The following is a 21,608-nucleotide window of genomic DNA, read 5'->3' as shown; positions in this document are numbered from 1 at the left end:
TGGGTAAGGCAGAAACCATCCAAATACTACACCCACCATAGGAAATTGGAATATGTTGCCGTTTTTCCCCCTGTAGCTTTGACTATTCCTTGGTCTTGTGTGCTTATGAAGTAAATTGCAACATCTAAGGTTTAGGTTTAAAATAACAGTACACAGCTATGATACATGTCCACCTGGACTCTGTTTCAGAAGCATTCAGTGAGGGGGAAAAAGTATTTGATCCCCTACTGATTTTGTACATTTGCCCACTGACAAAGAAATGATCAGTCTATAATTTTAATGGTAGGTTTATTTGAACAGTGAGAGACAGAATAACAACAACAAAATCCAGAAAAACGCATGTCAAAAATATTATAAATTTATTTGCATTTTAATGAGGGAAATAAGTATTTGACCCCCTCTCAATCAGAAAGATTTCTGGCTCCCAGGTTCTTTTATACAGGTAACGAGCTGAGATTAGGAGCACACTCTTAAAGGGAGTGCTCCTAATCTCAGTTTGTTACCTGTATAAAAGACACCTGTCCACAGAAGCAATCAATCAATCAGATTCCAAACTCTCCACCATGGCCAAGACCAAAGAGCTCTCCAAGGATGTCAGGGACAAGATTGTAGACCTACACAAGGCTGGAATGGGCTACAAGACCATCGCCAAGCAGCTTGGTGAGAAGGTGACAACAGTTGATGCGATTATTTCGCAAATAGAAGAAACAAAAGAACTGTCAATCTCCCTCGGCCTGGGGCTCCATGCAAGATCTCACCTTGTGGAGTTGCAATGATCATGAGAACGGTGAGGAATCAGCCCAGAACTACACGGGAGGATCTTGTCAATGATCTCAAGGCAGCTGGGACCATAATCACCAAGAAAACAATTGGTAACACACTACGCCGTGAAAGACTGAAATCCTGCAGCGCCCGCAAGGTCCCCCTGCTCAAGAAAGCACATATACAGGGCCGTCTGAAGTTTGCCAATGAACATCTGAATGATTCAGAGGAGAACTGGGTGAAAGTGTTGTGGTCAGATGAGACCAAAATCGAGCTCTTTGGTATCAACTCAACTCGCCGTGTTTGGAGGAGGAGGAATGCTGCCTATGACCCCAAGAACACCATCCCCACCGTCAAACATGGAGGTGGAAACATTATGCTTTGGGGGTGTTTTTCTGCTAAGGGGACATGACAACTTCACCGCATCAAAGGGACGATGGACGGGGCCATGTACCGTCAACCTCCTTCCCTCAGCCAGGGCATTGAAAATGGGTCGTGGATGGGTATTCCAGCATGACAATGACCCAAAACACACAGCCAAGGCAACAAAGGAGTGGCTCAAGAAGAAGCACATTAAGGTCCTGTAGTGGCCTAGGCAGTCTCCAGACGTTAATCCCATAGAAAATCTGTGGAGGGAGCTGAAGGTTCGAGTTGCCAAACGTCAGCCTTGAAACCTTAATGACTTGGAGAAGATCTGCAAAGAGGAGTGGGACAAAATCCCTCCTGAGTTGTGTGCAAACCTGGTGGCCAACTACAAGAAACATCTGACCTCTGTGATTGCCAACAAGGGTTTTGCCACCAAGTACTAAGTCATGTTTTGCAGAGGGGTCAAATACTTATTTCCCTCATTAAAATGCAAATCAATTTATAACATTTTTGACATGCGTTTTTCTGGATTTTGTTGTTGTTATTCTGTCTCTCACTGTTCAAATAAACCTACCATTAAATTATATAGACCGATCATGTCTTTGTCAGTGGGCAAACGTACAAAATCAGCAGGGGATCAAATACTTTTTTCTCTCACTGTACATATCGGACTGCTGGCTAAATTACTGCCTGACTTCATGCGTCTCATTATTTCTCTCCATTGACTTCAGACACTGATGTAAAACTAGTGGCTACTGCTCTGATCATTGTAGCACTTGATGTTACAAAAAAAACTAATCCTTATAAATAGACACTTTCAACATGTAAAGAACAAAATCAACATAATTATATCTAAGGAATGATTTCTTATCCAAACTGAATTACAATTTGGTCAAACCCCGGCATCCATGCTTTCAGTGATTCACATCTATACAGCATACAGTACAATGTGATTAAGAGCTATCTTTCATTCTATCAAATTTGAGAGGTGTGAGCAGAGAAATGGTACATCAAATAAATAAAAACATTTAAGTAGTAACAATGGTGTGGTTGGAGCATGTGCTCGACCTTAACCCTGTCCTTTCCTGTGTCGTATCAAGTCAGGCTCAAGTCAGCTTTAGAGAACAGAACAGCATATGGGGCAAGACCCTATCAGTCTGACAGACAGAAGACAGACAGACCTGGGTATGAGGGGACCTCTGTGTTGGACACAGCCTACTATAGGTATATGGGGTCTGGGGTGGTAGTGGCTCTAGTCTGAGTCTGAGCTGCAGCTGTCAGTCGTGGGCTGTCTCAGAGCCTCCTCTAGGGGCGCCAGTGTGCCATCCCTCCTCACCCCCATGGGCCTAATCAGCTGCTGCCTGTGGAGCAGAGAAACACAAACATTACAACTGGGTCGTATTCTCTAGGCACCAAGAAAACAGACATGACACAATGGAGTGTCCAACGCCCACTTGTTTAATTTGGTGGACCAATCTGTTGCTGCCAAAATCCACCTGTGCTGCTTTGAACCCGAACACCCTTTGTGTCAAGTATTCTGCACCTTCTAAAGAGGCCCGTTGTTGAGTGGTGGTGGAACCACTTTCTTTTCTCTTACATCCGGCACTCAAGAACCCTGGATGACGAACCTTCCCTCCTTTATTCACTCAAACACATGTGCGCGCACACACACTCACACACTCTCTCTCTCTCACACTTGTTGTTCATCTCCCTTTCCCCCCCTCTTCTGCAGATCAGTTTAATTACAGGATCAGTGCTCCATTTAATCTCCTCAAAGCCACACCAGGCCCTCTATCCTAATCCAATTATATCTGCACTGTGTGCCACCAGCTCCCTCTCAGATGTGATATCAGTCACAGAATTAGCCAATATAAGTCTTAAAACCAAGGCCCCATTTGCATTCATTTACACTATTCAAACACAAATGAACATGTCATTCCTCATTCCTCCCCCCAAAAACAGAGTAAATCTGAGGAGGACTATGATAAAGAAGTCTTGGTAAGAGTGGGAGGTGAGCCAAATAATATTTTGTTTGTGTGGTATGAATACAGCACCAAAGAAATTTGATCTAATGTCCTTTCAGTCTTTGAGGTTTAGCCTACTTCAGAAAAACACAGACGCACTGAAAACAGTAACACACAACCAAACGGCTCCTAAGAACACTTCAGCATCTCTCAACAGACTGTTTCAGACAGAATTATATTGGCGAACGTACAATCAATAGAGAACAAACTGGACAAGAGCTGTTTGAGACTATCCAATCAACGGGACCTGAAGAACTGTAATATACTATGTTTCTTGGAGTCATGCCTGAACAAGGACATGGATAATATAAATCTAGCTGGTTTTTCGATGCATCGTCGAGACCAAACGGCAGGTTCGGGTACGGTTAAGGGGGGAGGTGTGTGTGTGTCTCTTTGTTAACAACAGCTGGTGCGCAATCTCTAATCTGAATGAAGTCTCAAGGTTTTACTCGCCGGAGTTAGAATACCTCATAAACGGCAGACCATACTATTTACTAAGAGAGTTTTCATCTATATTTTTTGTAGCCGTCTATTTACCACCACTAGCTGTATAGGGCCATAAGCAAACAAGAAAAACATCCAGAGGCGGAGGTGATTTTAATGCAAGGAAAATGAAATCTGTTTTACCTCATTTTTACCAGCATGTCACCTGTGCAACTAGAGGCGGAAAAAAAACTCTACATCACCTTTACTTTAAACACAGAAATACATACAAAGCACTCCCTCGGCCTCCATTTGGCAAATCTGTCCATAACTCTATCCTCCCGATTCCTGCTTACAAGCAAAAACTCAAACAGAGTTTAATAAGTATATAGGTTGAGAACTTTTGTGAAAGAGCACAGTTTGGGGGATATGGCAAGTAGAAGCAAACCGGATGGACATCATGAAAATGATCAGAGCGGTTGAGGAAGTTCAGGAGTAAAAACAAACAAAATATAATTATTGTCAAATTGACTGTGTCCATAAAATGTATGTATAAGCTAGAAGTAGAGGCCTAAGCGTTGTTGTTCACTAGTTACTCCAATTAAGGGAGGGATGGTGGGGTTGGAAAGTAATAAAGGATTATTTTATTTTTTTAAGGATATGTATGTATTTACAGTGAGGGGAAAAAAGTATTTGATCCACTGCTGATTTTGTACGTTTGCCCACTGACAAAGAAATAATCAGTCTATAATTTCAATGGTAAGTTTATTTGAACAGTGAGAGACAGAATAACAACAAAAACATCCAGAAAAACGCATGTCAAAAATGTTATAAATTGATGTGCATTTTAATGAGGGAAATAAGTATTTGACCCCTCTGCAAAACATGACTTAGTACTTCGTGGCAAAACCCTTGTTGGCAATCACAGAGGTTAGATGTTTCTTGTAGTTGGCCACCAGGTTTGCACACATCTCAGGAGCGATTTTGTCCCACTCCTCTTTGCAGATCTTCTCCAAGTCATTAAGGTTTCGAGCCTGACGTTTGGCAACTCAAACCTTCAGCTCCCTCCACAGATTTTCTATGGGATTAAGGTCTGGAGACTGGCTAGGCCACTCCAGGACCTTAATGTGCTTCTTCTTGAGCCACTCCTTTGTTGCCTTGGCCGTGTGTTTTGGGTTATTGTCATGCTGGAATACCCATCCACAACCCATTTTCAATGCCCTGGCTGAGGGAAGGAGGTTCTCACCCAAGATTTGACGGTACATGGCCCCGTCCATCGTCCCTTTGATGCAGTGAAGTTGTCCTGTCCCCTTAGCAGAAAAACACCCCCCAAAGCATAATGTTTCCACCTCCATGTTTGACGGTGGGGATGGTGTTCTTGGGGTCATAGGCAGCATTCCTCCTCCAAACACGCGAGTTGAGTTGATGCCAAAGAGCTCCATTTTGGTCTCATCTGACCACAACACTTTCACCCAGTTCTCCTCTGAATCATTCAGATGTTCATTGGCAAACTTCAGACGGCCCTGTATATGTGCTTTCTTGAGCAGGGGGACCTTGCGGGCGCTGCAGGATTTCAGTCCTTCACAGCGTAGTGTGTTACCAATTGTTTTCTTGGTGACTATGGTCCCAGCTGCCTTGAGATCATTGACAAGATCCTCCCGTGTAGTTCTGGGCTGATTCCTCACCGTTCTCATGATCATTGCAACTCCACGAGGTGAGATCTTGCATGGAGCCCCAGGCCGAGGGAGATTGACAGTTATTTTGTGTTTCTTCCATTTGCAAATAGTCGCACCATGTGTAGGTCTACAATGTTGTCCCTGACATCTTTGGAGAGCTCTTTGGTCTTGGCCATGGTGGAGAGTTTGGAATCTGATTGATTGATTGCTTCTGTGGACAGGTGTCTTTTATACAGGTAACAAGCTGAGATTAGGAGCACTCCCTTTAAGAGTGTGCTCCTAATCTCAGCTCGTTACCTGTATAAAAGACACCTGGGAGCCAGAAATCTTTCTGATTGAGAGGGGGTCAAATACTTATTTCCCTCATTAAAATGCAAATCAATTTATAACATTTTTGACATACGTTTTTCTGGATTTTTGTGTTGTTATTCTGTCTCTCACTGTTCAAATAAACCTACCATTAAAATTATAGACTGATCATTTCTTTGTCAGTGGGCAAATGTACAAAATCAGCAGGGGATCAAATACTTTTTTCCCTCACTGTATATACACATGTATATGTATGTACAGTTGAAGTCGGAAGTTTACATACACTTAGGTTGGAGTCATTAAAACTCGTTTTTCAACCACTCAACACATTTCTTGTAACAAACTATAGTTTTGGCAAGTCGGTTAGGACATCTACTTTGTGCATGACACTAGTAATTTTTCCAACAATTGTTTACAGACAGATTATTTCACTGTATCACAATTCCAGTGGGTCAGAAGTTTACATGTGTGTGTATATATATATATATATATATATATATATATATATATATATATGCAAAAAAAAACATATGGGGGATTGGAAGTGATGCAGACAATTACATTGATGGAAGTCACAATCTATCTGCAGTATTAAAGCTGATCTACCCCCACATTAAAAAAATAAAATAATTATACAAATATTAAATAAAAACTCGAACAGAAAGTACCAATACGGAAGTGGTCCGATGAAGCGGATGCTAAACTACAGGACTGTTTTGCTAGTACAGACTGGAATATGTTCCAGGATTCATCCAATAACATTGAGGAGTATACCACCTCAGACACCGGCTTCATCAATAAGTGCATCGACGACGTCCTCCCCACAGTGAGCGTACGTACATATCCCAACCAGAAGCCATGGATTACATGAGCTAAAGGCTAGACTGCCGCTTTCAAGGATTGGGAAACTAATCAGGATTCTTATAAGAAATTACGCTACGACCTCCGACGAGCCACCAAACAGTCAAAACATCAATACAGGAATAAGATTGAATACTACTACGTCAGCTCGGATGCTCGTCAGATGTGGCAGGGGTTGCAAACTATCACAGATTACAAAGGGAAACCTAGCCGCGAGCTGCCCAGTGACGCGAGCCTACCAGATGAGCTAAATTCCTTCTATGCTCGCTTCGAGGCAAGCAACACAGAACCATGCATGAGAGCACCAGCTGTTTCTGACGACTGATCTCGCTCTCCGTAGCCGAGGCCGCGGGGTTTACAGACAGATTACCAGGACACGTATTCAGAACATGCGCTGACCAGCTGGCAAGTGTCTTCACTGACATATTCAACCTCTGCCTGACCCAGTCTGTAATACCTACATGTTTCAAGCAGACCACCATAGTCCCTGTAGCCATGAAATGCTTTGAAAGACTGGTCATGGCTCACATCAACACCATCATCCCAGACTCACTCCAATTCGCATGCCGCCCCAACAGATCCACAGATGGCGCAACCGTGATTGCACACACTGCCCTCTCCCCAACTGGTTAAGAGTAACACCTACATGAGAATGCTAATCATTGACTATAGATCAGCTTTCAACACCATAGTGCCCTCCAAGCTCATCACTAAGCTCAGTACTCTGGGACTGAACACCTCCCTCTGCAACTGGATGCAGGACTTCCTGAAGGGCCGCCCTCAGATGGTGAGGGTAGGCAACAACACATTTGCCACGTTGACCCTCAACACGGGAGCCCCTCAGGGGTGTGTGCTTAGTCCCCTCCAGTACTCCCAGTTCACCCACGACTGCGTGGCCCACACAACTCCAACACCATAATTAAGTTAGCTGATGAAACGATGGTCGTTGGCCTGATCACCGACAACAATGAGACAGCCTATAGGGAGGAGGTCAGTGACCTGGCAGTGTGGTGCCAAGACAACAACCTCTCCCTCAACGTCATCAAGACAAAGGAGCTGATTGTGGACTACAAGAAATGGAGGACCGAGCACGCCCCCATCCACATCGACAGGGCTGTAGTGGTGCGGGTCGAGAGCATCAAGTTCCTCGGTGTCCACATCATTAAGGAATTATCATGGTTCATATACACCAACAAAGTCGTGAAGAAGCCACGACAAAGCCACAAAAAGTTATACAGCTGCAACATTGAGCATCTTGACTGGCTGCATCACCATTACCGCTTGATATGGCAACTGCTTGGCATCCGACCGCAAGGCACTACAGAGGGTAGTGCGTACAGTCCAGTAAATCAGGACCCATGGTGCAGCCCGTCCTGTTCCCCACTCTGCACTGAGGACACAGGCCAGCAGATGTAACGATGAGGGAGTGTGTGTGTGTGTAGGGGGTCAGACTCAGAGCATGTGCTAATTGAAGGAGCAGTTAAGCAGCGAGGGAAAGCACATTCTTACAGGACCCTGAGCCATCTCCTGAGAGCCCATCGTGGCATGTTGGGTAGGTAGGGCAGCGGTTGACGACTCTGGATGCATCCCAAATGGCACCCGAATCCCTATATAGTCCTAGCTCTAGTCAAAAGTACTGCACTATATAGGGAATAGGGTGCCATTTGGGATGCAGCCTGTGTCATGAACCTCTCCCTTGACACCGACCGACACACAGGAGAATAGAGAGCTGGAGGGATACAGGAGAAGGAGGATGGATCTGGCTTCAGAGGAAAGGAATCTGCCTCTTGTAGACAGGCACACGCGTTTCATTATGACTCAACCCCCACTCTGTGGTTAAACAATGACAATGTCAGCTTTTCTTGTGCTTGTAAATGTATTCAGCCCTCCACCCCCATGCCTCTCTCTAATTGTACATATGTCTCAGTCTCACTCCCGTCAGTTAGCAGACAGTGTTTGGCTCCTGGGCTGAATGAGGAGAAAGCTGAATAAAGGGAAGTAGACACGTATATGTTATTAAACACCCTGACATAAAGCACCACATAAAGGAGTAGAAAGGAGCTGATGGCTGCCGACCCCACTGTGTGGTCTAATTAGGACGCTAATGAATGGCGTGCTGGTAATGATGCTGCAGCAACGTGCCGACGGCTTCCATTGACTCCAGCTGAATGCAGGGACGGACGAGGCGTTAAGGCCGGGGCCTAATTGCGCACCGGGGCTAACGGCAGGAGATTCTTCCTCTAATGAACTGGTTGGCAGGGAGCGCGCTCAGTGTCGCTCAGTCTCGCATCCACATCATTCTCTGACTAGCGCTAGGTTCTCTCGCTAAGGAAAGGTCAGTGTGAATGAAGATCGCAGACGTTCAGGTTTAAGGGGATAAATAATAAGCCATAGGGGATCATTCAAACAGGATACACAGCTGTATAATCCAGAAAGGTTAATCATCTGGCATAGAGGGTTACAAAGAGTTACTATGGCAAACACTGTTGTTGTTGCATTCATACATGATGAGGTTGTACGGTGGTTGGCTTACCTTGACAACTTGTCGAACATGTTGACTAGTTCCTGGGCCTCGTACTCTTTCTGCTCCTCAGTCATCTCCTCTATGGGGTTAGGCATGGGCTCCTCCACATGGCCCGTGATGGGGTTGATGCTGAGACAGACAGACAACAGAACAGATAAGACAGAGGGAAGACTTAGGTGATTCTGACCCAATGCTAAGCTGTCCTGAATGTTTTACCTCAAGTGTGGCATGTAAAAGTGATTGATGATACACCCCTTGGCCCTATGGATTCTGTTGTAGTTCAAAGTAAATCAATATACTGGTCACTTCAATGACACACCCTAAGGCCAGCCCAACATTTCATCCATACATTTAGCAATTCAAAGCAAGGCATGCATGTCTATGGTCCTATATTTAAAGCTCCTGTCTACTCACAAAGGTTTAGCCGATTTGTACTCTTCAGTGTCGGAGTCTTCGTCGTCTGAATAATGTGTCTCTCCTCGCCCCCCTGCCAGCAGGCCTCGAGCCACCAGGAGTCCTGCTGCGTTACCATACCCTGTGTATTTCAACAGGTTGTCCACTGGAAGAATAGAGGGGGGGGTGGGATCAGTACAACACTACTGTATGTAGGATTTATACATCAGGGTTGCATCTGAGGTGCAATGGCATTAACACATTTCTAAGTGAAAATCAACTTTGCCAACTCATACAGCGTGCTCCATCTGCCTCTCTTTCTCGTTCTCACCGTTCTCTTTGCAGAGGACGAATAGGAACTCTGCTGCGCTCTGCTTCACACCCATGTCCACGTGGGTCATGAGGCGCACCAGCTTGTTCCTGACGGTGGACCCGATCTCCGGCCGGACCTTGACCTCTTTCAGAGGGGGCAGCACCTGGAAACACACACAGCCAACGGTGGCAGAGCCACAATGAAAACTAACACGGTAGTACACTAGACCTCTGAACGGAGTGATCAGGCCAGCGCATGATGCATCACAGCTGGATTTAGTTAGAAGACATGTTTTAACAATATATCAATGAGATGTCACCAAGATATGTTATCAATATGCATTTCATCTCACACTCAAGAAGAGATTTTAAAGATCTTTAATTTGGCATCACTTTTTATGTGTCAGGATCAGGACAGATTACAAAATGCACAGAAAGTGTGTTTGTCCAAGGCCATGGCCACTCCCGCTCCAGTACCTGTGTCTTGATGTATCGGCGGATCTCCCTGTGGTACCTGGAGCCCTCTGTCAGCAGGCTGAGAACTGGGGTCAGCCCCTCTTTGTAGTTGGCGCCCTGCTTGGAATGAGACACACATGAGGCATGTGACGACAGGAATGCCCACAGAGGCACTGTAGCAGTTGTTGTGTGGTTAATAGAAATACAAAATTATTCAGGAAGTTTTAGCAATTCTATTTCTATGGTGTGTGGACAGCTACTAATAGGATGGCCAGGATTTCCACATCTTTTCATTTGCTTGTTCAGTAGAGACTGACATTTCTACTTAAAACAGGGAGCAATATGAATTTCTGAATGACCTCGTTAGATAGAGCAGTTCTTGAAATGGTGGGTAAGGCGCCACTGGGGGATTGTCATTGGGGTTAATTCTACTTTGGCTTGAAACATTGTCTTGTTTAACATCAGGGTCAAGAGGAAATGCAAAAGTCTTTAAAGATGGTTTGTGGTGGCAGCCACCGAGATGGATGATTTGAGTGCTCAGTGATTTTGAGGGGATCAGTTTGAGCAAAGGCGCCGAAAACGGCAAGGTACAGAATTGCTAATCTTGATCACATAATAGGTAGTTATTTGGGATGCAAGGTAGTTTGTATATCTGTGATTCTGTGCAGTCGGACTGCAATATAGTCGTTCTCAAATTAGGCAACAATGTCTCTGGTCCACCTTTCTTACCTTGTCTATCCTCTTCTCCATGAAGTCCAGTAGCACCTGCACAACGTCCATGTTCTTCCCGCTGTACTCCTCCTGGCCCCCCTGGACGGGCACGTCAATCAGCACATCCAGACAAGACACAGGCAGGTTACTAAGCAAGTTGATTGCATGGCTGGAGGAGGAGGAAGAAAGGAGAAGGAGGAAGGAAGGAAAGTGGTTAACTTACTGGTTATTATGAATGGTCATTAAGGAATGGTTACCTAATTCATCAGTATAAACAGACTAGTACTAAAGGTCTACTCTGGAGTCTGGACAATGGGCTAAACCCCCGTGACCAGAGGGACACAACAACAGAATCCATAGGGCCACGGGGTGTATCATCAATCACTTTTACATGACACTCCTTCAGCGCAACTATCTAGCCAAACATTCTTAACATTCTCGCATATCCTTCTAAAGAAAGCTTTGTCATTAATTCCCATCAATGAGATGTCCAGATAAGACAATGCCATATACACTGAGTTTACAAAACATTAAAAACACCTGCTCTTTCCATGACAGACTGACCAGGTGAATCCAGGTGAAAGTTATGATCCCTTATTGATGTTATTTGTTAAATCCACTTCAATCAGTGTAGATGAAGGGGAGGAGACAGGTTAAAGAAGGATTTTAAAGTCTTGAGACAATTGAGACATGGATTATGTATGTGTGCCATTCAGAGGGAGAATGGGAAAGACAAAATATTTAAGTGCCAAACAGGGTATGGTAGTAGGTGCCAGGCACACCGGTTTGTGTCAAGAACTGCAACGCTGCTGGGTTTTTCACGCTCAACAGTTTCCAGGGTGTATCAAGAATGGTCTGCTACCCAAAGGACATCCAGCCAACTTGACACAACTGTGGGAAGAATTGGAGTCAACATGGGCCAGCATCCCTGTGGAATCCATGCCCCGGCAAATTAAGTCTGTTCAGAGGGCAAAAGGAGGGGGGGTGGAACTCAATATTAGGAAGGTGTTCTTAATGTTTTGTACACTCAGTGTACTTCTTGGTTTAAAGTTGATACTTTCTCATGAGCTGGATGCTGTCACTGTTGACTACAGAGAGTAATCATTGGATGGTGATTAATTAGCCTAATTTGCACAAACCATCTGATGAACGTGTACTTTATTTTAACCAGGTAAGACCCATTGAGGTTAAAAACCTATTTTGCGAGGGCGACCTGGCAAGAAGGTAAAACAGGGAAATAGCAGCGTATATACATCAAATATTACAAAAAAATTCACACAAAAGACAGTGTCACAGATACATTTGAGTATTAAAAACAACTGCAGCTATCACAAACAGTGTCATTGATCAGAGTCTTAAAAACAGGCAAGGACACTAACTCCCCTAACTTTAATATCTTTTGATACTTTAAGGATGTAGTTTAGCCCTGTTGTGTGGAGAGGAATGAGCAGAAGGGTTTCCAACCTGTGTGCTTCCTCTGTTTTGTCCTCTGTCTGAGTCTTTAGCATCAATAGATGGCGCATGATGGCAGTGATGAGGCGGAGCTGGTGGTCACCATCCTATCAAATTAAGGATGTACAACAGCATGATCCTCAAGGAAACATTTCATTAGTTAAAACAAAAGGAGGGGAAGGTCTAAGCAAGTAGGGATAAGCAGGATACAATTTGCTTTGGGAGAAGCGGGAAGGGGAAGCAGTCATCTCAAAAATAAATAAAAAGAGAGAAAGAGAGACTGTTACTATGGAGATTGAGGTCAGACCTAAGAGCTGACTCACAGGCTTTCCATGCCATGCAAATGAGCATGTGGGATTGACTTATGAGGTGAACACAGGGCTATTCTGATTAACGCTGGGATGAGAGGGACTCAACATGATGTCAGCTACAACGGTGAGGGGCAAGCATGGCGAAAAAACGTATTTGGACCAATAACATTTTGAAGCACAATACGAGCTAGCAGTTAAAGCAGACAGCTCTCCTAACCAGCCTGAATTAGAACTATTCTCAAATGTATAAATATCAAAGACACGTTTGGCATGTCATATTATCACTGATAGACATTCATTACCGGATCCAACAGATTTATATATTTGATTTAGCAGGGGGATGTGTCCCTCTTCTTCATGCTGTGATGATATAGGTTGAGCAAATGCTGAAGGGGCTGAGCGACATAAGATAATTTCAGTAGCCCCCCATGGCTAATCGAGAAAGTTGTGAAGGTGCCAAAGGGGCTTAAGCGAGGTCAGATAGCTGATAAACCTCTTATTGCTGTACAGGTTTAGTTAGGGCTTTCCAATAAGGGATAGAGAAGCTGTCCGTCCGCATGAGCTAGCATCAGTCACTCAACAAAGCCAAGTCTTGTTGATACACTATCGTTAAATAGTAGCCTTCAACCAAAGCATGGTCTAAATATTCACAGGGGAGATGTAAAGGAGATGTGTCCATCCACAGCCAGGGATTTATGTTCATGCAGTATCTCTAAACACATGCACTGTGCTCATGGCTGCAGTGTCTAGCCTTCTGTGAGCTCTGAATGCACACACACACACACACAGTTTATTAGGTCATCTAGTACCGGCTCGGACCCCCCTTTGCCTCCAGAACAGCCAGAATTCTTTGAGGCATGGATTCTACAAGGTGTCGGAAACGTTCGTTGCTCAACTGGTATCAAGGGACCTAACGTGTGCCAGGAAAACATTCCAACATCAGTACAACACTGCCACAGCCTGTACCAAATCCTGACTCTCCCATCAGCATGACGCAACAGGAACCGGCATTCGTCGGACCAGGCAATGTTTTTCCACTCCTCAATTGTCCAGTGTTGGTGACCGCGTGCCCACTGGAGCCGCTTCTTCTTGTTTTTAGCTGATAGGAGTGGAACCCGGTGTGGTCATCTGCTGCAATAGCCCATCCGTGACAAGGATCGACGAGTTGTGAGTTCCAAGATGCCGTTCTGCACACTACTGTACTGCACCGTTATTGGTCTGTTTGTGGTTTGTTAGCTTGCACGATTCGTGCCATTCTCCTTCGACCTCTCATCAACAAGCTGTTTTCGCCCACAGGACTGCTGCTGACTGGATGTTTTTTGTTTGTCGCACGATTCTCTGTAAACCCTAGACACTGTCGTGCGTGAAAAGCCCAGGAGGGCGGCCGTTTCTGAGATATTGGATCCGCCGCACCTGGACCGACGATCATACTGCGCTCAAAGTCGCTTAGGTCACTTGTTTGGCCCATTCTAATGTTCAATCGAACAATAACTGAATGCCTCGATGCCTGTCTGCCTGCTTTATGTAGCAAGCCACGGCCACGTGACTCACTGTCTGTAGGAGCGATCCATTTTCGTGAACGAAACTGGCCGGTGAGTGTACATTACAAACACAGTGTACATATCCTCTTTAAAAAGGAAACAACTCCAAAGTTGAAAAACAATGTTTAACAGACAGTAGGTGTAACCGTGTAAACTTACCTCGTCGCTAGTGTCAGACAGCGTGAGGTTGAACAGGGCTTTCAGGGCCTCCATGGCCCTCTCATTGTCTTCAGCAGGGATGGGCAGGGCCTGGGGGTCCGGAGGGGCCGCCTCGTAGGGGCCCACCCAGCGTACATCCAGGGTACACTCCAGCACCTCTGTGAGGAGCCCCACGGCACGCAGCTCCCTCCTGAGGCCCCCCCGGACGTCTGGCCGCAGTGCTGAGAGCAGGAAGAGCAGGCGCAGGGAGAACAGGCCCACCTCGTGGCGCCCAGCACGGGCGGCGTGCAGGCGGGCACACAGACCCCGTGCCAGCTGCACGTCGGCGCCCACCTGCTGCGCCGCTGCGCTGTTGAACACCACGTTACACAGGCACTTGAGGGCCTCCACCACCACCCTCTCATTCTCCTCTGTCTGGACCTCCTCCTGTAGGCTGTCACACCCTTCTCCCCCCGGCAACCGAGCAAGCCCGGCCAGGACCAGCATGCCCTCCCGGGTGCCCACAGGGCCCAGGACCTGCTTGTCCCGGGACAGAATGCGGAGGGTCTCCAGGCAGGTGCTCTGGCAGCGGGGACCAACCTGCCTACCCAGCACAGTCAGCAGGCCCTGACACAGCATCTGCACAGGGAGAGAGAGACAGTTGGTTCACCATCAAACACACAAGGGAGCAGAAGCATTATCTAGGCTATAAGTGAAAGTGAAGCATCAGACAAGGCAAAGAGCGTTTACTTACACTTCGTAGATCCTCCTCTTTTGGATCAAAGTTGAATGTGAGATTATTCTGAAAATACAAAACACAATGCCCAATGAGACAAAAGTCAAATGCATATTCCTTTGCTAAATGTGCTTTGTCACCTCCATCTGTGCAACAGTGCATGAAGAAAGTAGCATATTCTCAGTAATGTTATCTGGAATTAATTTGTTTCTAAGATACAGTAACAGATGGGCAGAAGAGGCTGCTGGTCATTGATAACTAGAGATGTGCAGACTGATCAGAACTACGAGTGCATTACCTATACGATTGTAATGCAAATTAATTCCTACCAGACACTCCGGGTCAGAGGAGGCTGGTGGGAGGAGCTATAGGAGGACGGGCTCGTTGTAATGGCTGGAATAGAATGGAGTCAAACATGGTTTCCATTTGTTTGATACCGTTCCATTTATTCCATTCCAGCCATTACAATGAGCCCATCCTCCTGTAGCTCCTTCCATCAGCCTCCTCTGCTCTGTGTATCAGTGACAGTAACTAAACGCGTTGGCTACCTATCTAGCTAGCTCAAGTTACAGCAGGAAGAGCTGCAACAGCTGTTACTAAATGGGAGCTAGATACACTAAATGTATTAAACTGTAACGTTAATTAGCTACCAAATAACGTTAAGCATGCTGTCATTGCATGCATACATGGTTAGCAAGAGATACCCTGCAATATTTGGCCACAACACTACCTAACGTTAGCTAACTAGCTAGCAACCAAGCCATGATGAAAATATGCTAATCACTTCCTGCAACACAGCAATGGGCTTTAAACTCGTTGATTCCATGCAAAGAGGAGAAATGCAAGTTATAGCTAAACATATCGTTTCAGTACTCATTTTAGCAGCTATGATTCTGTAAACATTTTTAGATGGCTAGCTAGCGAGCTAAGCTAGCTAGCTAATGACTTTGTTTTAGTAGACGTCAAAGCGAGGAGAATCCCACCTCTCCGTTGTACTGGTGCAAAAGCCTTTCAATGTCCTCTTCATTGTCAGTTTCGAGCTGCGACAGGATACTGTTTAAATCCATTATTCAAATACTTCGATGACAACTAAAGAATTGTAACGTTTGATTAAGTTTCTGAATAATTGACACCCTATTTCTCTCTTCGTCTGACACAGCTGGCTATGGGTTAGGCTAGCTCATAGAGATAGATAGAGGACTCATCTTTATATCTGTGCCATTATAGCGTATGTGACAGCATGGTTAGTGCCATTGACAAGTATGGCGCAGTGCTAACTGTGCCACTAGAGATCCTGGTTCGAATCCAGGCTCTGTCGCAGCCGGCCGCGACCGGGAGACTCATGGGCAGCGCACAATTGGCCCAGCGTCGTCCAGGGTAGGGGAGGGAATGGCCGGCAGGGATGTAGCTCAGTTGATAGAGCATGGCGTTTGCAACGCCAGGGTTGTGGGTTCGATTCCCACGGGGGGCCAGTATAAAAAAATATGTATTCACTAACTGTAAGTCGCTCTGGATAAGAGCGTCTGCTAAATGACTAAAATGTAAATGTGATGGCTAAATGCATACTTGGAGTGTGTCTGCAAGTGGGCGTTGCAAAATAAGTGGGTGGATCAACAGTGATGGGTGTAATGTAACATCAGCGCTCCCTTATTCGTTAGACAGGCCATAGCCAAGTGCACTGTCTGTCAGCTTAATGTTTACATAGCAGGTTAAGAGAACTAACATAGCAGGTTAGGATAATTAAAGTAGCAAGTTAGGATAATTAACGTGGCAGGTTAGGAGAACTAATGCAGCAGGTTAGCTCAATTAAAGTGGCAGGTTAGGAGAATGAGGATAAGGTTAGGAAATCAAATCAAATTGTATTTGTCACATGCGCCGACAAATGCTTACTCATAACAAAAAGTTTAGGGTTAAACTTAGCTAACATTCTACAGTTGTCAACAATCGACTTGTTGTTGCAGCCCAATCAGCCAGGCAAAACGGTCTTGAGCAGCAACAAATCTGCCCAATTAGCGGATTCGGTTTTCATACACCCACTTCTGTAGATCCACCCTCTTATTTTGCCACGCCCACTTTCAGACACACTCCATGTATCCAATTACCCATGACTCACCATTGAATCCCCACCCTGTTATCTACTTTAAAATGGCGGAAGCATGGTGGACGCCCTCAATGGCGCTGCCCATACTAAAAAATGATTTTGTCCACTAGAGGCCTCTATCATTCTCTATGGGCTAGCTACACCCCCCTTTAGTGTTTCAACTTTTACCTGTCAACGTCACGATCTCATCGAACGGGTGCACGCGGCGTGCAAGATGTGCAATGATGTACAGAAAAAGTGCGTCAATATCACTACATTTTTTCATTTTAATGGGGTTTTGTCTTGTCTTCTTTGGCCTTCTAAACATACTGCCGATAGACTTTGATATGAAAAGGTCTATGCACGCGCTTGTCTGTCATGTATGTCTATGATTTATTTCTGCATTTCCTGTCTCCAGTTATCTGTATCTATGTTCACTATAGGCCTAATCAGATTTGCTCATTTTCAATTGTCTTTGTCTTCGTCTATCTACACTCCTGGCATTTCCAATACTGGCCAGTAGACCACTGAATCAAGGGCATAACATGGTCATAAAAATGGCATAACACTAATCATTCATAGCCTAATGCAGTGGTATTCAAAGTCGGGGTCGAGACCCAGGGGAATTGTATTGAGCTCCCCAAAATATAAAAATAACAAATACATTGTTGCGTTGTTCAGGATAGGCAGGCAAGCATGATATGGTGGAACAAGCTCCCCCACGACGCCAGGACAGCGGAGTAACTGACCACCTTCCAGAGACACTTGAAACCCTACCTCTTTAAGGAATACCTGGAATAGTATAAAGTAATCCTTCTTCCCCCATCCCCCATAAAAATAAATAAAAAAAAGTGGTTGTCCCACTGGCTATCATAAGTTGAATGCATCAATTTGTAAGTCGCTCTGGATAAGAGCGTCTGCTAAATTATGTAAATGTAAAAATGATAACGGTTTGTGCCAGGACTATGGAAAGCCAGTACATCATCTGTCATTAATTACAGCTTCATATTCGTTTTCATGATGGAGGCCTAAAGTATTCATGGATGTCAAGGGAAGCCAGGCTTCCCCAAAAAATTTACCAAGAAAAAAGAAAAAAACATACAAAATAATGTATCGTTCTTCTCTCTGTGTTTCATACATTTCCTTCAATTCACAAGAGGCTGAATGTATCTTACCAGAGAAAGCATCCGAGCGAATGAAACAGCGCCCCCCCAGTCTCAGTATGTGTAGGCTATCTATCTGATGCTGTCTGGTCAAAAAGAGTATGACATTGTTGCTGCCCGTAGCATTGAATGCAAAGGAAGCCAGTGAGCATTTGGCCTCCCTTGATAAAAAAATAAATAATAATAATAATAATAATATGCCATTTAGCAGACGCTTTTATCCAAAGCGACTTACAGTCATGCGTGCATAAAATTTTTTTTGTGTATGGGTGGTCCCGGGGATCGAACCCACTACCTTAGCGTTACAAGCGCCGTGCTCTACCAGCTGAGCTACAGAGGACTAATAGCCTATCAGTGTTGAGCTAAACTGAGTGAGCTCAGCTGTGAATGGTCCTGGTGCACCAAAAAATAGTGTCAAGCGAAGCCAGTTTGGATTTGGCTTCAGCCCAATTACATCATTGACAGAAAAAAACTTGAATTGTTGCATCTCGTTGTGTCGTTGTCCTCCAGTGGCTAACTAGCTAGCTAGCTAAAATCGTCCCTCCCTAAATTAGCCATGGCTGGAGATAGGGATTTGGTTTTACTTAATTCTCCATACTGGCCAATGATTATAACGGCAATTCTGATCCAACCATGAATTCCTATTGTGCCCCTGGCCTGAGAGGATGGAAGTTCAACATGTAGCTAGATGTAGTATGCTAATGTTAACGAGCTGGCCTGGCGTATCGTTTCCCATGAAAGAAAGTTACGCTAGCGAGCAAGCATTTTAGCCAGGTAGCCTAGGACAACAAAAACTAAAAACGTGTACTGTATGACAGAGTCATAGACCTTTTAGGCAACATGAAAGAGGAGGATGGCATTGGTGTTTCTCTACAAGTAGGGTGAGTCAACATGTTTTTTCTACTTAAACACGTTGTACAAACAATAGTATGCAAGTATAAACACCATGGGACCACGCAGCCGTCATACCACTCAGGAAGGAGACGCGTTCTGTCTCCCAGAGATCAACGTACTTTGGTGCGTAAAGTGCAAATTAATCCCAAAACAACAGCAAAGGACCTTGTGAAGATGCTAGAGGAAACAGGTACAAGTATCTATATCCACAGTAAAACGAGTCCTATATTGACATAACCTGAAAGGCCGCTCAGCAAGGAAGAAGCCACTGCTCCAAAACCGCCATTAAAAAGCCAGACTACGGTTTGCAACTGCACATGGGGACAAAGATCGTACTTTTTGGAGAAATGTCCTCTGCTCTGATGAAACAAAAATAGAACTGTTTGGCCATAATGACCATCGTTATGTTTGGAGGAAAAAGGGGGTTGCTTGCAAGCCGAAGAACACCATCCCAACCGTGAAGCACGGGGGTGGCAGCATCATGCTGTGGGGGTGCTTTGCTGCAGGAGGGACTGGTGCACTTCACAAAATAGATGGCATCATGAGAAAGGAAAATGATGTGGATATGTTGAAGCAACATCTCAAGACATCAGTCAGGAAGTTAAATCTTGGTCGCAAATGGGTCTTCCAAATGGACAATGACCCCAAGCATACTTCCAAAGTTGTGGCAAAATGGCTTAAGGACAGCAAATTCAAGGTATTGGAGTGGCCATCACAACGCCCTGACCTCAATCCTATAGAAAATGTGTGGGCAGAACTGAAAAAGCGTGTGTGAGCAAGGAGGCCTACAAACCTAACTCAGTTACACCAGCTCTGTCAGGAGGAATGGGCCAAAATTCACCCAACTTATTGTGGGAAGCTTGTGGAAGGCTACCTGAAACGTTTGACCCAAGTTAAACAATTTAAAGGCAATGCTACCAAATACTAATTGAGTGTATGTAAACTTCTGACCCACTGGGAAAGAAATAAAAGCTGAAATAAATAATTCTCTCTACTATTATTCTGACATTTCACATTCTTAGTGGTGATCCTAACTGACCTAAGACAGGGAATTTTTACTAGTATTAAATGTCAGGAATTGTGAAAAACTGATTTGAAATTTATTTGGCTAAGGTGTATGTAAACTTCCGACTTCAACTGTATCATGGTGTCAAGGCATATTAACTAACAGGTTATAGAGCAAACAACACAATTATCACAACACGTAGATTGTAATATGGCAATTTAATATGGTAATTTTTATTTTGGGGGGGGGCTTCCCCGGTGATTTTACCCACGCACCGTTACTGCATGGAGGATGCCTTTATCCTTCCCTTGAGCCATGTTGGCAAGCTACTCAGTCATGAATATTTCAAAGCACTGGAAACTGAATTCAATCCCCATTCTGGAACTGGAAGTAGAGATTCTCATAGCTCTTGAATTTGAAATTACAATTTTCAAAATGAACTCATCCCCTACAAGGGGGAGAGGATATTAGACATGGTAAGCAAGGGTCAAGGGGGTATGATATTATGGTTCTGGTTCTCATCTGCATTCTGACACATCCCCAATGGCCCAGACTGCTCTAAGCTGGTATCAAGTGTTTGTGATCAGGCCTATAGTCTTTCAGGACTGTGTGCTTTTCCCATGTTCATTGCATTTGTAACCATTGTACCGAACGGGCCTCCAGCATGCAGAGCCTTGGTTGTGAATTTTTATGGTGTCCAGGAAAATGGGCTCACAGCACAGGGACTCTGCATTCAAATAAATAAAATAAAACTTGAAAGGGTCAGAGGTCAAAGGTTACGGGACCGAGGTGCAATGACCACACCCCAGCAGGAGCTGCTCTTTATAGAAATGTAATTCTTTCCGCAGTGTGGCCCTCTCGCTTCTCGCCCAGCCCCCACTGGGTTCCCAGTCTTCCCAATGCTGGCAAGTGATTGGAGAAAAAAATCAGCTCAGAGGATTTGAAAAGATTTGGTCTCCTTTGTCAACATCAAATTCAAAATGGAGGTTTAAGGGAGGGGGAGTTGTGCAATGATATACTATGCCAAAAATTCAACCAAGAGCTACTATGTGGTGATCCTTTCACACAAGCCAAACTGCAAGTCAATTAAGGTGTGTGGTGTGTCATTGCATTTTAATACTGAACACTCCTCTGAAAATGTATTGATCAATATTTCCAAAGCATGATCAGTGTATCATCAATATCAATAAATAATAGTGACAGTTTATCAGTCAGACAAGTTACTTTAGAGAATTTCAGTGGAAAGAAACTAGCCTGGCTAAAACTAAGAGGTTGAACAAGGTTTGTAGGACTGCAGAACAGTGACATGTTAATTACCAATCGTATGTGTTTGAGAGAAGAGAAGAAGAAAGAAATGAGAACACAATTCACATTTGCATTGGGGTTTTAGAAATTATTTATGTGGCAACAAATAATTCCACATACATATCAGTTTAAACTGTAACAGTTGTCACCACTGAAGTTGTCGAG

At 44.6% G+C, this 21,608-nt stretch overlaps 1 protein-coding gene across 2 annotated transcripts; it reads right to left on the bottom strand.

The window, feature by feature from the left end:
• Window positions 1–1,711: 1,711 nt before the first annotated feature.
• On the bottom strand, window positions 1,712–16,151 carry LOC311134453 (chaperone Ric-8B-like). Of its 2 annotated transcripts, none has more exons than XM_084168134.1 (10): window positions 15,979–16,151; window positions 15,014–15,061; window positions 14,281–14,898; window positions 12,282–12,376; window positions 10,836–10,986; window positions 10,128–10,226; window positions 9,670–9,814; window positions 9,360–9,504; window positions 8,955–9,074; window positions 1,712–2,489 (listed from the first exon to the last, which is right to left on the bottom strand). In XM_084168134.1, the coding sequence occupies exons 1-10, from the start codon at window positions 16,060–16,062 to the stop codon at window positions 2,381–2,383; spliced, it is 1,614 nt and encodes a 537-aa protein (XP_084024260.1). In that variant the 5' UTR covers window positions 16,063–16,151; the 3' UTR covers window positions 1,712–2,380. The 2 variants fall into 2 exon arrangements, with proteins under 2 accessions (XP_084024260.1, XP_084024261.1); XM_084168135.1 differs by having other exon boundaries at window positions 10,128–10,223.
• Between the last annotated feature and the right edge of the window lie 5,457 nt (window positions 16,152–21,608).

This window comes from Coregonus lavaretus (genome assembly GCF_964263955.1).
Source record: "Coregonus lavaretus genome assembly, chromosome: 9".
NCBI classification, from domain to species: Eukaryota; Metazoa; Chordata; class Actinopteri; order Salmoniformes; family Salmonidae; genus Coregonus; species Coregonus lavaretus.
Note: the sequence above shows the minus strand (reverse complement) of the source record. Positions and strands in the feature narration are given on the sequence as shown.

Coding starts and splice junctions, on each gene's coding strand:
- LOC311134453 (XM_084168134.1), bottom strand. CDS start 16,062: ATGGATTTAAACAGTATCCTGTCGCAGCTCGAAACTGACAATGAAGAG. Junction 9,075..9,359: donor TACAAATCGGCTAAACCTTT/GTGAGTAGACAG, acceptor TGTCTGTCTCAG/CATCAACCCCATCACGGGCC. Junction 2,490..8,954: donor ATGTTCGACAAGTTGTCAAG/GTAAGCCAACCA, acceptor TCTGCTCCACAG/GCAGCAGCTGATTAGGCCCA.